The sequence below is a fragment of the Crocodylus siamensis genome, chromosome 3 (genome assembly GCF_052110815.1).
Source record: "Crocodylus siamensis isolate JL-2025a chromosome 3, ASM5211081v1, whole genome shotgun sequence".
Taxonomy (NCBI): Eukaryota; Metazoa; Chordata; order Crocodylia; family Crocodylidae; genus Crocodylus; species Crocodylus siamensis.
The window spans coordinates 152,293,398-152,312,136 of NC_143397.1; the positions used below are offsets into that span (position 1 = coordinate 152,293,398).

General features: G+C 40.1%; 1 protein-coding gene and 1 long non-coding RNA gene across 6 annotated transcripts in view; one reads left to right on the forward strand and one right to left on the reverse strand.

Moving 5' to 3' along the window:
• MBP (myelin basic protein) overlaps positions 1-18,739 on the forward strand; it is a 189,997-nt gene that overhangs the window by 146,508 nt on the left and 24,750 nt on the right. For all 5 annotated transcript variants that reach the window (XM_090039550.1, XM_090039546.1, XM_090039551.1 and 2 more), the window contains exon 4: positions 15,481-15,911. In XM_090039550.1, coding sequence (XP_089895676.1) covers positions 15,481-15,911 — 431 coding nt within the window. The remainder of the gene's footprint in view (positions 1-15,480; positions 15,912-18,739) is intronic.
• On the reverse strand, positions 897-14,874 carry LOC149869007 (uncharacterized). The gene is made up of 3 exons (XR_016441049.1): positions 14,709-14,874; positions 12,828-12,896; positions 897-1,088 (listed from the first exon to the last, which is right to left on the reverse strand). It is a non-coding gene; the product is annotated as an uncharacterized LOC149869007 (long non-coding RNA).

The window sequence follows — 18,739 nt, forward strand, 5'->3', positions numbered from 1 at the left end:
CTAGCTAATTCTTCACTGCGAAAAGTAGTATAATAGAGACAGCTATGAGCTTGTCAGTATTAAGTGAAAAGTAGCTTCTTTCTTGAATGACACCTTCAAAGATACTTGTTTTATGGGTGAGCATGTCAGGCATTATTTTACAAAAGCTAGAAGCTAATATCACAGAAGTGATTAGTGATGGGGTCAAAGCATATTCTTCCACTATAAGAAGTGGGCAATGTTGGTCATTTGTATGGACTGTGGGAGTTTTTCCTTTACTTGGTAGCAGGGGCCATGGCTCTTCCTGGAATCTCTTGAGTGTATATTAACAACCTTTACAGAGTTCATTACTGTGGTCTCCCTGCTTTACCTGTGGCAAGTTAGGGTTTTACGCCTTGTGGTTGTGTCAGGGTTAACTCTGTATGTTTTACTAAGAGGTTTGACAATAGATTTGTATGGGAATGATCCTACCTCAGTCAGAGGGGTTGGTCTAGATGACCTCTCAAGGTCCCTTCCAGCCATACTTCTCTAAGACTCTAACTTCCAAAATTTCACCCACGCTTTTCCTGTAGTTCTATGAATTTCATCCTTTCCTGTACTGCGGGTCTGATTTAGCAGTAGAACAAGGTGGGAATCATCAGGTCAGTTTGGAAGCATAATCTTTTTTCTCATATGTCAAAGAAAAGATTGATTCAAGTGTTGCAGTAGTGTCCTGTGGTCAGTGGTCTTTTCAGCAACTGTCTCCTAGGGAAGAAGATTGCCAGGCATGTTGAGAGAACCTTTCAGTACCCCAGCATGACAGCTCTTACTAAAGTTCAGTCATTGTTCATTTACTTTTGCTTGCTCAGAAAAGACTTCAGCAAAGAACATGTGTGTTTGACAACACTACTTTTAAGTCCTCAGTCACTGTTTCATTTAAGATTTAGCAGTACTGTCTCCCTGTGGGGTGTCCTTGACAATGAAGGACATAAATATCTAGTTCGGAAGCCACATAGGACCTTATGGAGTCCAACCTCACCACTTCAGAAATCTGAGACCTCTTTTCACTAGAGAGATTTGGATGATCCTGAGCTGTAGTGGGGGAATCCAGCTAGTTGTCCCTCAGAAGTCTAAAAGGCAAGTAAAGAAAATTAATTCCACAAATGGTTGCATGTTTAGCAGTTCTACTCAGGCTGGCCAGTGGTTTAAATTTTACAGCAGAAATGGCTTGAGTTTGAAGTTAGCAGCAAAACCTAAAAGCAAGATAGAACACTGCAAAACCCCAAATCGGGCGCACTATTTAGGACCTCCCATTCATGGATATTAAATAAATTTCAATCAATGTCATACTCCAGGGCAGTTTGAATTGCAGCCATAAATAAAGTGCAGCTTCTTTTAAAAGTTATTACATATATGCAAAATATTACCCTCCTACTCTACTTGTGTGTGGCGTTTAATTGCTTTATGAACAAAAGAATCTTTTTTTGCAACTTTTTATAATTCTCCTAGCCCTGTAAAGCTGATCCAACAGAGCATTAGCTAGATTTTTTTTTGTTTCTCTGCTTCTTCCATCACCAGTAAAATAATTTGACTTGAGGGCCAAATTCTGCCTTTTGCTACAATTCTGCAACCCTTCAGGAGAACAAAACTGGGTTTGGAGAATCTTAATTGTAGTTAATCTATAAGACAGAGAGCAATCAGCCTGACCTTTAGATCCTAGGGCAGGGGAGGGTGGCCTCAGTTTTCAGGATTATCAGTTCAAGAAGCCATCTTTTTATTTAGCAGTTGATAAAATTTGGATCTAGCATTATTTAGACATTCTAAGTATGGAAATCCAGGATGCCATCTTACAGAAACACTTATCACAAAGCACTGCTTAATAGAAATGTAAAGTCTAGCTATAAATAGAAAAAGTACATTTGTAAAAATGGCACTGTCAGGCTTTTTTCCACAGTTAATATGAAGTGAACCTTAGTCCTGTCAACTCAGTACTCTAAAAAACAAGACAGATTCTTTCTGTTGCTTATCAGTAGTAGTGGCTTACTTTTCAACAAACTTAACAAGTGGCTTTGTTAATGGAGGAAGTAGAACATATTTGAATTCACTCTTCCATATGCAATAGTAGATCAACATTAAAAATATCTCTGTAGGTAAAGGAACCAACTGATCTTGAGTAAAAGGGTACCATTTTTACATTTTAAAACTATTTATGTACTCTAGAGTTTACAATTGAACTGGAGTAATCTGGTATATGAATTAATGAAGGGGGGAATTAGGTCCAGTATTTGGTCCACACTTCTTTCCTCTTGTTCTGTTTTATTCTGTTAAGATTTTTACACCAGTTTCATCAACTTTGTATGCAAGTGCCTTCCAGTGGTAGGTTTAAGCAACATTATTTACAGCTCTCAAATGGGGGTTTTGCTCTTCCTTTGTTCCTCTTCTCTCACCCCTCACCCTCAAGAAAAACTGTGCATGCGCACATTGAAAAAACTAATTCAGAGGAAACAATTGCTGACTAAAACCAAGTATCAAAAATGTTGATAAATTCATGCAGAACTAACATATATACAGCTTTTTATAATGCCAGAAGTGGTAGATAGCATAGGCAAAATAAGATATTTCTGAAGCTCTCAAGGCAGTATCTTGCAAAAAAAAAAAATTCTTCCAAGACACTACACAGTATACAACCACAGGTGTCTTTAGTGTGTTTAAGGTTTTAAAAGAAAGCAGTGCCTGCCATTCCAAATATAAAAAGGAAACCATTTCAGCAGTTTGTGTGTCTCTTTTTTTTTAGTACTGGGTTATTTTGAAGTCAGCTAAAAGAAATACTATCCCCAAAATTTTTACCTTTGAGTAAGAATAATGTACTTTTCAAGGTAATAAGCTCTTGAAAAATATTTATGATGAAAGGGCCCTTTTGACCATAACTGCAGCATTAGTATAATACAAATTCACATGGGTATTATGATTTGGCTGCTGCAGAGACATATTGGCATTGTCCAGCTGCATCCATTTGGCTAGCAAATGGGGACAAATAACATTCACATAATGGCTCAATGCATTAAAAGAGCCCTTCTACTTGTGTTATGAGAACTTTGACCAACTGTTCTTTTCATAATTACCCCGCATGCAACCCATTCCAAACAGGAGCACTTTAAAAAATATATTTTAAACCAGACAAAATCAGTAATAGCATAGGTGAAGAAAATACTTGCTGGCAAATTGCCCACAAACTGTAACAGTGGAGTGGGGCTGAGAGGCTTTATCTGTTTTGCCTTGCAGCAGCTTAGCCTGGTGAGGATGAATCAAGGTTTGCAGGTGGAATGTAATACTGCAAATCTGTTCCTTACCCCTCAGCCTCCAAGATCTTATTTAAGGGGGGGAAGCAATTAGTAGAATATGCTACTTCAGAAATACCCACTCCTTCTGCTCTGATTCACTTTGCAGTATCATTGCAAACTAGTGGCTGGGTTTTTCCTGGTCCCTTCATTGGTGGGCTAGGAGTAAGCACAATGCCCCCCCCCCTTTGCTGACCATGAACATGCACGTTCACAGTTTTCTCAAATGCAGTGACTTTTCCTTGAGTATACCTCCACTAGTTCAGTCTGCTGTACTGATGAGGAGCTTTGTTACACTACAACATCCTTTGCAACAGTGACAGGGGTATGTATATTGGTCATCTTTGTAGGTCATAGCAGTGGGAGTGCTCCTTCTGTATGCCAAATCCTCTGGCTAAGATAGCACTGCTCTGTCCCACTTCCAAGCCCATGTCTGGGGCTCTGGCTAAAAGCCGCAATAGAGCCTTTTTACTCTTGATGGGTGAACTACTTCTGTACACAGACACTTGAAACAGTCTTTTGCTCAACCGGTTTGTTGAATTAGACGGTTCAATCCTGCAAGATTTTGTTCTAAATAGAAAAGGCCTGGGTCAGGACCAGCTGTTACATTCAACACCCAACCAACAGGGTTATTATTTGTGGTTGTTCCTCCAAAACTCTCCTCCATAAAACACAAGACTTAGTATTTCTTTCATACTTACCGCATCTACATGAGATGCTATAGCACACTATCAGCAAGCTAATGCTCTGTAGCTTATCGCTATCACACAGTAACATTGTTGGGCACTAACCATGTGGCAGTGATACTGCTCAGTAGCTCATTGTTACTGTGCAGTAGCACCAGTTACCGCATAGTCATTTTTTACTTGCTTATACAAGTACTAAATGACTGAAGTACAACTGCACAGTGGGCATCTCATGTAGACATGCTTTCTATGGCACTTCTGGATGAATCAATTGGGGAGGGATAGTAAAATGTAGAGGTGCACCAATATATCAGTCCATATCGGATCAGCACCAATAAAGGAAAATTGACATTATCCTCAATTGGCTTTTTTTGGCTGGGGTAGCCAATAATGTTGCCAGTAAATGCCACGTGCACAGCTGCAGCCTTGATCTGCCCCCCACCCTTTCCCTCCGCGCCACAGACAGGGAGGGAATGGGGGGGCAGGGTGCAGGGCAGAGCCACAGTTGTTCATGGGGGGTGGCTCCCTTCCACTGCGTGCACCCTGGGAAGGTATGGGGAACATGTGCCCCCCTCAATTTGTGCACAGGGCAGGGGTGGGCTGCCGACTGTGTGCTTGGGACTAGGGGCTGCACTGGCCTCTTCCCAGTGGGGGCTGCAGTTGGGGCAGGCGGCAGCAGGATGGGGAGGGGGAGACCTAAAAGGGGACTATGGGGAATTTTGGAGTGGCTGTAGCCCACTCCATAGTCCACCCCATAGCCCCCACACCCTGCACTGCTACCATCTGCCCTGCCTCACCCTGTCCACCCCGGAGCACAGGCCCGGCCCAGCCCCGACTGGGAAGAGGCTGGCACATGCTGGCCCCAAGCCCATAGAAGGCAGCCCATCCTCACCCCTGGAGGTGTGCGCAGTGGTGGGGAGCTGCCCCCTCCCCACCCACCTGCACCCTCCAGACAAGCCACCTGCAGCTCTGTCTCATGTCCTACCCTGCCCTGGCTGGTCAGCACCGGCTCATGCCCCTGTCCCAGCCCCACTCCTTCCCTCACTGTGGGGACCTTGATCTGCCCTTCCACACACTCATTCCCTTCCCCCATCCCCACCCTCACACACACTAACTGGCCAGATGGTGCTCTGCATGATGTTGGGGTGCATATCAGCTATTGGATCAGTATTGGCTGATATGGCTGGTTAATAATCGGCCATTGGTATCCACTAAAACATTTTTATCAGTGCACCCCTTGTAATATGACGACAGAGCTGGACTGCCAGTCGCATGGTGGTTACCACACTTGTATATTTCCTATTTGTTAAAAATAAACAGCACCTTCTCTCAGTTCTCAGCTAAATTAAGCTGTTGGAGGAAGAACAGGAGGCTAAAATCTACAAGATTAAGATGATTCTGGTAGACAGGAAAACGCTACTGACAAAAATATGCCTCATTACTCAGATGCTTCCCAGAAGAAGACCTGGTTTAAGATACAGAATGTTCCTCCATCACCCCCCCCCCCGGAAATCTGCATGCCATATTTTTCGTAAAACAGTCACTGAAATTTTGAGTTATAGATTAGGCTGCAACTTCAGTTATAATCATAAATTTCAACACATTTTTCTAAAAGTCTACAACCTACTCCACTTCCCTTTCCTTTTGGTGTAGTACACAAAAATAAAGAAAATGTAAGCTTGCTATTTTATCATGGGTTTTTAGAAATCTACACAATGACACAAGAGGCTAGAGGGGGCAGGAATGGTAAAATCTGACAGTTTAAGTTTCGATGCTATCATAAAAAACAAAGGCTTGTAAAAATACAACCAAAATAAAGGACATTTATTTTTGTAAGTAATATACATCTTCAGAATAAGTCAATCCATTGTCTCAAAGAGCTTTTATAGATGCACTTCAGAAGTCAAAGGAGGGTGGGGGCTTTAATTAGTGAGCCATGCTACTTAAAAGCACCCAAGCATCACGTGCATCAGCATCCCTGCACTGAAAAAATGGCAGCAGGGTGCTTTGAACTAAAGCTCATTAGACTAGTTTTAGTTCAAAGCACACCGCCACCATTTTTCAGTATGGGGACACTGATGCACGTGACACTGGAGGCTGCCGGAGCACATTATTTTCCGTGCTGAATTTACAATACGTCAGAGCAGCCTCCTTGCATGTGTGTAAGGGTCCAGCGAGCTTAACAATATAAATAAAAAGATAGACAAAAGGTAAGACAGGGGCACTGGCATTACAAGAAGCAGGGTACAGACAGACTGAGTGACTTATCCACAGTAACACACAAACTAAGTGGCAGAGCTGGGATCTGAACAGAAATTTCCAATCTGGTGCCTTGGCCAGAAGACCATCTCATTACAGAACAGCTTTTACCCTCTTTGAACTGGCAGTTGTCAACTTTATGAATTAATTGGAGAGAACAGCAGCATTTAATGCCATTGAAGACTCTTGTTTGAGCCATGGAGAGCATGACTTACTGATTTACAGTTCTAAACACAGATCTGAGCCAGCGTAAATCCCAAATGTTTTCAAGTTGATACTTTATTAGCTGCATCTGGTTCATTAAAATTCAAATGCAGGAGGACTTTAGTGAAATGTTTAGACAAGTCATCCAAGTACTGCCCAACAGTTCTGTAACAGAAAGGTGAGTGGGGAGATTACTTATGTGAAGTGGTCAGAAATCAATACTTTTGATGACTCACAGATTGGGGAATTTTATTTTGTATGAATAAATTTAATAGAAGTAGCATTAGTTTTTTTCTGAAATTTTTTTAAACGTTCTAATTAGAATTCATTAGCAGCGCAGGAGTCATTCTGTTTAGATTTATTTGGTGCCTCTAAGCTTACTCAGCAGGCATGAAAAGCAAGTGAAAAGACATAGCCATTGCCAGTAGTGTAGCAAGGGCAGTGCCAGTGGTGTACTGGCACCAAGCACCTTTGCATGGGAGGCACCAAATCTAATGGAAATAATGTTATGTAATAGCATGTAGGGGCGTGCTCTGCACATGAGCTGTAGTGCCCTGGGTTCTGGTGTTAGATGTCACACTCTTTCCAAGGAAATGGGATGGTGCAAGAAATTACTAAAAAATCACAGCAATCATGATTTGAATTTAAGAATTTTTTATCATCATATTAATTAATCAAATATATCTAACTGATTGCCAATAATGATTAATTAATACAGTTCAGCTGTCAGAAACCTAGCCAGAAATTAAAGTTGCTAATATACAGCTCTAAATCAAGACTGGTAAAATCATGTGACCAGACCTGGGCTTTGCAAAATGAGTGGAGAGTGGCAGTTAAGCAGGCTGATCCAAAGTGCAGAGAAAATTATGTACAGAAAGACCACACTAGTCCGACTTAAAAATTAATTAAATGCTAGTAACAAATTGGTAAAATCCCCCAGGAACTTACTGGAGGACTTATTATTCCAAAGTGACTTATTACATACTGGAATGTATTAATTACAGTTGTGCTTTTCTGCCCTTATTAACTTTGATTAAATAAGAAATTTGGAAAAATGAATGGCAAAACCATTTCATGAGGTGTGTTGAGGTAAGCTTATTTGAGGATCAGACAAAGGCACAGTGCTCTCATCAGTTACTACAGAGCATTTTTCCTAATTTTTTAAGCTGTTAATAGCAGAGCAACACTATAGATGTTCTGTACCACAGAAAATCTCTCTCTATATTTTGATCTGCAGTTGAAATAGCAAAACCTCAGTGTATCTCTTGTAATGGTATCATACTCTAATTTCTGAGATGAACTACTTTAAATAATCGGCTCAGCCTTACAATGGAAAAACTTGTATTTTGGCAATCTTTTCCTTCCTCAGGCATTTGATATTGGCATCTTCATGTAATTTCTGTTTTGAAACAGAGTAATTGCATTGTGCAACTGGGGACTGGGGTAGTGCAGGGTGGGGTAGGAGTTGGTGGTACAATTGCACCAAAGAATTTTGTTTTTCCTCTAAGTTACTTTACAAAAATTAGTTTAGTTAAATCAGGCACTTAAAGTTAAAAATACAAGTATAAAACTCCCCTTTGAAATCTCTAATGTATCTGCTTACATGATCAAATACTATATTTTCTGTAGAACCTTTAGTCTCCTGCAGTGCACAGGATAGACTTCCCGCTATGACCATATACTGTAACTGAAGACTATGGCACAATGCATTTGAAATATATAGAAAGGTACTCAACTAAGGTTGTTCAGCTTTGTAACTTAAATAGCTTACCTTAATGTTTTAGAATATTTGAACCATGAATGTGTTCTCTGATGTGGGTGAAACCAGACAAAAACTGTGCAAAAGCATAAACTTGCACAGAAAAACTGTAAGACAGATGGACAAACATGGGTAGAAAAACATTTTACACAGAAGAGCCACTCCCTTTCTGACTTCACAGTGCTTGGACTTAAAGGTAGGGGTGTGCGAAGCAGGCTGTATTCAATTCAGATTTGGCCCAATTCAGGGGACAGGAATTCAATTCACTGATTTGGATCACTGTCCTGATTCAATTTGGCCAAATATGAATCTGAAGATTTGATTCTGATTTGGAGAATCAGTCATTTGGCCATAGACACAGCTTTATATGTGTTTTATACATATGTCAAGGTAACAGGCATGGCTTGTGAATGCTGAGATGGTGGGGTGGATGGAGTGTCCCATGGCAGTGCAGTGGGGAGAGGGCGGTCCCCCTCCCCTTTGCACTGGACGATGAACCCGGAAATGGACCAGAAGTACTTCTGGTCCACTTCCAGGTCCACCACAGAGTGCATAGGGCACCCCTCCTCACCCCCCAGCTCAGTGACAGGTCAGGGGGCACCCAGGGTCCCATGCCATGGCCGATCACTGAGCCAAGAGGGAGGCGGGGGGTCCCCTGTGCACTTGGCAGCAAACCCAGAAGTGGAATAGAAATACTACCCCCACCATCTCAGCATTCATGAGCCACACCTGGACCTCGAGGTACATAGAAAAAACATCTACATCTGTCTATGGTTGAATCATCAAATCTCTCCGAATTGAGTTGGAGGCTTCCGATTTGATTTGGAGAGATTAAAGGGTCTCCTGATTCGATTCAGATTTGGAGATTGGGCTGCTGAATTGGGCCGAATCTCCTCCATATTGAATCAGCAACTGAAGCTTCACACAGCCCTACTTAAAAGTAATCTACAAAACACAGACCTGAGAATAAAAATTCATAAACTTACTGGATGCTGAAAACCAGGGACTAAAGAGACATTGACTATATGGCTCACTACAGTCCGTACCTGAGATCACTACTAATTTTTGTATACTCAATTGGTAATAGCAACTCTCTCTCTCTCTCTTGTTATTCCACTAAGGCTATCCCTTCTCCTGTGCTTGTTTTGTCTTTTATATATTCCTGATAACTTTGCTGTTTGGGACCATTTTGCAGGCCTCCTCTGTTCCTAAGCCAGGGGTGTCAAACTCAAATTGGGCCCGAGGATATTTATGAATGGCATATTCTCATGGTCTGCACCCAACCAAGGGGGAGAAGGGGAACTCCATGGTGAGCATAAATGCTGTTGCCTCCCCACCCCCCATGGCAGTCTGGAAGCAGTGGATCTGGGACAGGGGTCCAGTAGTGGCAGAGACTATGGGGGGCAAAGTGTTCAAGGGGCGCCACAGTCAACAGGGCGGAAGGGGCCCGCATGCTGCAACAAGCCACACCCCCAACTTTGGTAGCCCACTTACAGCCCAGAAGGCTGGACCCAGCCTGTAGGCTGGGTGTTTGATGCCCCTGCTTTAAACAGACTCATTGTTCTATGTACATATCAGATTTTACACAAGCCATTGTTCAGTCTTCTACTTAGCTTAAACTGCATCTGATCCTTTCCCAGACCTGAGGAAGGGTACCTTGTGCTTGAAGGCTTGTATAGATCTCTCCCAGCTATGCAATTGGTCCAATAAAATATATCACCCGCCCCCCGCAAAAAAACTCTTTGCCTCTCGCATATTGTGTTTTACATGGAAAACAGGGCTCTTCCACTGAAGAGTTTATTATTTAAATTAAACAGATTACAAGCGTATAAATTGGGTTGAATCAGCAAGTGACAGAAAGGAGACTAATGATAGAAGTGAGCTTGGAGGAGGGAGCTCAGTTGAAAGTGTGTGCATGATGCACATGAAGAGAGAGGCTTCTCAAAGTATGAAAAATAATTAAAGATTAGCTTGTAAACAAGATTGAAAAAACCTACAAAACTAACAGACTGAAACATGCAGTAGCAGAACCAAAATGATGATAAACTGAAAACACTGGAAGAGACCTGAAGAAAGAATATCAATAGCATGTTCAGTATGTTTTGAATATACAAGCCGTAGGATATCAAATGAAAGCCACAGTGCAGGGTTCTAGCATCTGGTTAGAAAGGAAGTTGTAACTGGAATAAGGGTCACAGAAAGCTGATGAGAAGCTAGCGGAGCTACCAGTGGTGAAAGGAAGCAAGGGAAGGACTAAAATAAGAAGGATTAAAAATTCAAGAAACTTGTAGATGACACTAAGTGGGGTGCAATTGCAAATACCCCAGGATCTCCAGAATGACTTGGATGGACTGGAGAGATGGTCTGCAGTCAATTAGATGAGATTCAGCAAGGACAAGTGCAGAGTTCTTGTACTTGAGACAAAATGATTGCATGCACAAATACTGATTGGGGAATGACTGGCTAGTCTCCAGTAATGCAGAGAAGGATCTAGGGATGACAGGAAACCATAATCTCAGTACAAGTGAACGGTGTGTTCTTGTTGCAAAAAAAGCCAAGTGCATACTGGGTTGTAGTACTAGGAGTGTCACTTGCAAATCAAGGAAAGCAATTCTCCTGCTCTATTCAGCACTGGTAAAGCCTCGCCTGGAATACTATGTCCAGTTTTGGGCCCCACACTTCAAGAAGGATGTGGATAGTTTTGAAAGAGTCGAGCAACAAAAATAATTAGGGACCTGGGAAACAACACTTACAAGAAAAGGCTAATAGAACTAGGGTTATTTGGTTTGGAGAAGAGTGGTAACACTTTTCAAAGACCTGAAGGGCAATTATAGAGAGGATGGAGATGGGCCTTTTTCTGTGACCATAGGGGACAGGACAAGGAGCCTCAAGCTTCAGGGAAAATTTAGGTTGAAGATTAGGAGAATCTTTCTGACAATGAGGTGGTGAAGCATTGGGACAGGCTACATAGAAAAATTGTGACAGTCCACCCTTGGAAATTTTTAAAAGCAGCTTAGACAGATACTTGGCTGGGATGGTTTAGTCAGGGATGCTTCTGCCTTGAGCAGGGGGCTGGACTAGACCTTGTGAGGTCCATTAGAGTCCCATTTCCCTATCATGATGTGAACCTATTATTATTTTTAAAACTGAGCATTGATACATGGCTACACTTAAACGCACATTTAGCCTTGGACTAGATGCTCCTGTTAAAATCAGTAGTAGCTTGAAAATTCGTACAGTGGGGACAGGGCTAGGCCAACACTATTTTAAAAACTCACACAAGTATGTTTTTGAGGGTTAGAAATGCAGCATTCTGCCAATGGAGTCAAATCCATTAATTGTTCCCTTTACAATTGGAGTCGTTGATTGGAGTCCTTGTTGACTCCAGGATGGACATGAACTACCAACGCAAGGAAGCAGTCAGTAAGCCTAACCGCACCTTGTCGTGCATCTACAGATGCATCACAAGCAGGTCCAGGGAGGTGATCCTTCCCCTTTACGTGGCACTGGCCAGGCTACAATTGGAGTACTGCGTCCAGTTCTGGGCATTGCACTTCAAGACAGGTGTGGCTAACCTTGAGACAGCCTAGAGGAGAGCCACTCGCATGGTCAGGGGGCAGCAGGCCAGGCCCTACAAAGATAGACTAAAGGGCCTGAATCTATTCAGACTCCACAAGAGAAGAGAGGGGACCTGGTAGCCATCTGGTAGCCATATAAACTCATCAGGGGGGACCAGCAGAAAATAGGTGAGGCTCTGTTCCCCCTGGCACCACCTGGGATAACAAGGAATAATGCCACAAATTGATTGAGAGTAGGGTCAGGCTTGATATCAGGAGGCATTACTTTACAGTGAAGGCCGCCAGGATCTGGAATGGGCTCCCAAGGGGGCTGGTGCTCTCCTCTGCCTTGGGGGGTGTTCAAGAGGAGGTTGGATCTGGCTGGGGTATTATGATACCAGCACTCCTACCAGGGCAGGGGATCAGACTTGATGATCTGTGCAGGTTGGTTGCCTTCCGACCCTAGAAACTATGAAACAGTTTGACTTTCTCCATTTCTATACTGTCTGGAATTTCCCAGTCAATCTCTACCCCTTGTTTTGGGGAGTCGTACTCGAACACAGCATGGAGGTAACTGTTTAATGAGAACAAATGTTTTGATTCGCTATTGCATAAATGCATAAGGAAGACTTTATCTGTCAAACATGGCCATGGGCAGTGGAGCTTTATTGCCCTTCAGGAATATTCAGCATATGGTTCTGCTATTAGTTGGTCAAGCCTTCTAAGTATTCTTGAGAGGTACAGAGCAATTGCCCGGTCTGTTTCTGGAGTATGTAGCAACTACCACTTCCTACTGCATGGATGATGTGAAGCAAATGTGCTCTCTCCTCTCACTTACACAGCCATGTAGGGGTTGTTCTAGTCTGGCCTTACAGTGATTTTAGTCACATTTATTTATTTTAAAGTAAAGCATGTTTAGTAATATACTTCAGACAAAGTGATGTCTTCCAAAGTTATTACTTAAATTGACTAATTTTGCAGAATTATTTTCTCTTTGCAAAAAGAAAAGAAATTGCGAAGATTCCATTTCTTTCCTTGGACAGTATATCCTGTAAAATTAACTTACCATATGCAAGAAGTCTTCTTTCACTCTCTGCTGTAACTGTTGTATACCATATTAATGGATAAGCTTCACCTTAAAAAAAAAAGAAAAGAAAAGAAATCAGAATCATAGCTAAATTCATGATGGAATAGATCTTGAATTCATTATTATTATAATAAAATTAAAGTTAATTTTCTGGTACCTGAATTGATAAATAAAGCACACAAATATATAACTACATATATGCATATGTGACAAATGGTTTTGTTAATGTAGTAAGTATCCTTAGGGAATTAAGGGTATATATACACACTTTGAAAGAATTCAGTTGAAAAATTAACGCAAATATAGGCTATCTTTTCTTCTATACATTTTTAACTAATCATTAAGAGGATGATTTAACAGAGTAAAAATATAGAGGAAAAATTAAACACAACTTTCATTATTAAAAGAAAAACATACAGAAAAGATTTATACTTTATAGCTTGCTGCTTATGCATTGGGAGAAGCTACTTTTGTGACATAAATGCCCTTCTTTGTTGCTTACAAATAACTGTATTCAGTGGCACAAAGCACAACTGTTGTAAAAATATTAGTATGCAGATGCTCTGGTGTTTTGTTAATGCATTTAATTAAATACAATATCGCTTTTGTTTTTCTTTTTTCTCCTCAAAAGAATTTTTATTATGGTAAAGAATTTTAAGCGCTAATTTTAGCTTAGATTCTCATTAAGGGCCTGACAGCAGAAATAATATGCAAGACATTGCCTCTTCCTTAATTCTACCTAGAACACGTAATTTCAGAGTGTTAATGTTTCCTATAGGGTACTAAACTCTTCAGGACACCGATGTAAGGACTATCAATTTTAAAAATTGTTTCTAAAAAAAATTGAATGTAGACATAATATTATTAATAAATGTTTCTGATTTCTAGTAGAAGTAGCTTTAATGAATGGTTATATCTGGTTACATATGACTTTGTTCCTGAAAACTAATCTTAACCCTTTTAATTGATAATAGCTTCCTTTGAAGCTTGCTGATATATTTCCAGTACAGATAATAATCAAAACATTGCATGCTGAACAGGAACACACACTCCCCTCTGCTCCCCAACCCATCTCCACCAAATCCTCTCTCTATAACTGTAGGTGAGTGCTGCTTATCAAATTATAGTTGAGTCTAGTTACTGGGTTGCAGATAAACTGTCAATTTAAAGTAATTTTACTGTCCAGTATAATCTGTATTCCTATTAATTACAACCTAGTTCAAGAACCTGTCCTTATCAAAAGTTTATTTATCAAAAGAGGAAAAAAAAACACTTCAACCAGTTCTTTGCTGCCATGTGGAGAAAAACAAAAAAATGGCCTTGCAAAAACTAGAATCCTATGTTGAATCAGCAAAGGGGAAGTGCTGAGGACACCAAAAAAGATACATCAGTTAGAGCCAGATACCTTCTTTCTGGATCATATATCAAATCAAATTGCAATTTCATCAGATAATTAGCAGACACCACCTTGCTTTTTCTTCATTTCACCATAGATGAATAATAGTTTCTAAACACAACAACAACCCCCCCCCTTAAACATAGCTTTTTAAGTAAGAACACTTTTTTTAAGAGCTGTACTTGACTGTCCAGTCAGGGATATTATTCTGCAACCCAGACTCAGGTTGATTATTCACCTGTTCCCACCCAGTGGGATCTACCTCATGTACCAGTAATAAAACTGTACTGAAGCACATTAGAATACAACTGAAGTTAGAAAAGTTGGCATGGCTGGAATATTTGCCTCTTTATTAAATCCCAACAGAGGTGGTGCTCTCAGCATTCATTAGTCTTTTCTCTGTCTTTCACAAACACCAAATGAAAACAATCTCTACGACAGGCACTGAATATTTTCTTACTTACACTAGAGTCGAGACTTTAGGTGGGGACTTCTGAGATGGTAGGTGAGAAAAGCTGTCTGAAGGGGAATGTGGAAATGTAGTTTATGGTCCTCATATTTGGAAATATCCTAGGTAATAAGTCAAAAAACATTTAGAAGTGATGAAGGGAGAAACAAATATGCATTCTAAACTGTGGCTCCAAATTACAAGTGAGGACTCATACTGGCAGGAGTTGTACATTGTAGATAGAGCTCAGTTACACAATCGTTACGTAATGCAGGAAGGAACTATCGTTAACATGGAAATATGTTAACCAAAATGTTTTTAGTGTAACATCTAATAGGTCTAGTAGGAAGAACGGCCAATTCTTTCCTCTTACTAACAGTAGTAGTAAATTATAAATGCCTACATAATACAGACTTACTGATAATAAAATTATCACCCCAACAGTCCAGGATTATTAGATAACATTTAGAAACGGTAATTGCAGTTTTTTACAACAAGTATCTGGTGAATATTGTTTGTTTTTATTATGTTAAATTTTAAATGCACTGAACTCCATATACTCAAAGAGTTAAAAACCTAAATGAATTTAGTGTTGGTGTGAGAACACTCTCCTGAGTTGTGCTTCAAGACAGGCATTTGGGGGAGAGAAGAGTTTCATTAAAACTGCACATATATTCTATGGATTTTGTATGAAATGACTAACTCAAGGCAAGGGAAAGAAAGCAGCATTGTTCCAGTACTCTGTTTTTCACAGGCCTGTATTCATATCTCATCCTTGTTGTTTGCAGGAGAGGCAGATGTGAACCAGAACAATGGGACCTCCACTAAGAGTACAGCGGTGACAGACTCCAAAGGCACAGCAGATCCAAAGAATGCCTGGAAGGAGGCCAACCCAGCTGACACAGTTGGTCGCCCCCACTTGATCCGCCTCTTTTCCCGAGATGCCCCTGGAAGGGAGGACAACACCTTCAAAGATCGGCCCTCAGAGTCAGACGAGCTACAGACCATTCAAGAGGACAGTGTAGCAGCTTCAGAGAATTCGGATTTGATGGCTTCACAAAAGCGCTCCTCTTTCCGGCACGGATCAAAAATGGCAACTGCAAGCACTACAGACCATGCTAGACATGGATCCCCAAGGCACAGAGACTCAGGTCTACTTGACTCACTGGGCAGATTCTTTGGAGGTGAAAAACAAGTTCCCAGGAGGGGCTCGGGCAAGGTGAGCTCTGAGGAATAGAGAACAGAACAGCTACAGCAAAATAAAGTAAAATTAAAAAAGAAAGGGTGGGAGGGGAAGGTGAACTGGGTCATTGTCATAAAGCAAGAGTTGACTTAGCAAAAAGTAATGTGTTTTGAGAATCTGATATGATGTTTGGCTCTAAAGGTAACGGAGAGAGGAAAGGATAGAGAGTTAAAAAATATTATGTGCTTGCAACAGATTTTTAAGGCAGAACCATCATCTGCTGGTTGTATATAAAGACTATTATAAGACAAGGTGTGGCTCTAGAGATATTCCTGGGAGGGTACTTGGTGTAGTATGTTTATCTGTATAATGTACAATTTAGACTGCAGCCTGTTTTTGTTTTGTTTTTCTTCCTCCCCCTTTCAGGGACATTTTATTTCTTATGCTTCTCAAAATTTATTTAGATACAAGTACAAGAAAATCTATGACAATGTTATAACAGTTCCCTAGTAGTATGGAGATAGCCTTGAGAATAGTTTTTTTTTCCTCCCCCATTCTGTAATTTCTATGATTGATTCTTTTACTGGAGACTTTACTACCTGACTGTATTTTACAATCAGCACAGCTTTAAGACCAGCAAATGGGGTTCCTGGTAGGGTGAAGGGTCAAATTCTACTGAAACCCAAACTTAATACACAGTTAAAAGTATTTGAGACTGATAGCTGGGAAAATGAGGGAAAGATCAGAATTGTACTTACAAGCATCTGCGAATTGAATTTAAAAAAAATTATGTGACTTAAATTTTGAAATTCAGTATATGAAAACTTGTCTTCATTATGATCATATGTCCTTGCTGTATGGAAAACAGAGGTATACAGCCTGGTAGTGCTGTATATTTCTGCCAATTCCAGGATTTGTATACAGTTTGATAAGGATGCTGATATGTCTTTACAGTTGGTTCCTTGATCTGTTATTTCTCAGCTATATCCAAGAACTAAAAAATGGTTTTTTTTAAAAAATGATCAACATTTGAGGTTGACCTATTTTTTGCTACATTAGCACTTGAATGGAAACTATATAGGGTTTTAGAACTTCACTTTATCAGAATATCACATTTTTGGTAGCTGAAAAAGAGAGCTTATCTGCCATAGTTCAGACCTTTCTGTTCTAGTTCAAACCTGTATTAATTAGCATGTGAAATAAAAATGCAACTCAAAATCGTGCTTGAGCATCATTTAAGCTCCTTTTCCTGTGAGGAAATGCTTTGTTTTCTGCTCCCATGAGGCAGATAAAACTTGCAGTCTTTACATTTTGCTAACAAGCTACAAACAACTATACTTCCATTTTATTGTGTTGGGGCATTTAAATATAACATTGCTTTGAAACTCTGCCTTGAGCTCATCTGATGCTTACATATTTTTACTGCAAGTGTGAAGTGTAGCTTGTATTAATCTGTCATCAGCAGAATGGTCCAGTGGTCTTGGACTGGGAGTTGAGAGCCCTAGAGTCTAATCTTGTATCTCCTGTTGATTTTTTTTCTTTGATATTAGATGTTACTTGACCACCTCTAAAGCTCTCTATAAGTACTATACATTCTTGCTATATTGTTAATACAGGGAATAGGAATATGAACAAGCTGTCAATATCATTATAAAGAAACCCACGTTTCTTAAAAACCTTGAGCTTTTCTTGCTATCACTGAAGCATTTGTTGCTCCAGATGTTGGTGGTGATTTGAAATGGATTCTCAAACACAATAATGACCCTTAGTGGTACTGTGCAACCTGAATCAGGAGCTCAACTCTTCACAAAATGTAAACATGCTAGCAAATCCCAACATTGACCAATATCAAAGCAGTCTAAAATGCTACTTATGTGAGGGAAGCAACATAAAATACTAGACTCTGCACAGAAGAATAAACAGTTAAGATTTTTATTGCTAAACAAAAGAAAATACCTATTTCAGTGGTGACAGTGATCTACATGTGTTTCAGCTTGTGTGTTCCTGTAGTTACCAGTTGTGAATCTATTTACCTGTGAATGGTTCTATATGTAGTCTTGTATTAGAGGATTAAGTACTATGTCTTGTGTCTGTTGCTTTTCAAACAAACTGTCAGACTAAAGGTACAATCAGCTTGAGTGGAAATATTCAAAAACAAGTAGTGCCTGCAAAATAATAGTTATGGATTATTCCATTTTTAACTGGAAATAAAAGCTTTTTTGAGCAACCGTTTTTAATACTATAAAGTGCTTACTTACAATTTGAGTTGTAAGCACATAGGAGCACTTGCCCAAGTTGGTGACAATTTTTGAATCAGTAACAGACTGCCAGTGCCAAATCATCTCATCATTGTTTCCAGCAATGATAACACTAGTTAATTAAAGTATATCCCAGGAATCCATTTCAAGAAAATGTCAGTGATGGAGGGATTTAACAAGTGCCACAGAGTAATATTTATAAATATTAGTACCAGCACCCTGCTCTTGTCATGAATATTTTGAATGTCCAAGAAGGCTTATGCGCCATACATTTTTGTATAAACGATAGGAAAGCTAGCATATGGTACTCTCATTTGTATTCAAAACCAAAGCAGTTTTAATTGCCAAATTCTGTGGATGGCAGCAAAAGAACATTTTTAAATGAGTTCACTAAAGAGCTACAAAAACCTAAATCCTCTGCCAGATTTCCAGGCTTACTGTGCTTTGGTAACACATTACACATGGCATTTCCTAGGATTAATTATGAAGGTCAAAATGCAGAACGTTCTTGGGGCTGTATTTTTGTGTTCCTCAACTTAGTTTTGTAACAGTCACAAAACCGCCAAACTGTTAAGCATTTTGAGAGCCATTTTGAAACTGCCTATT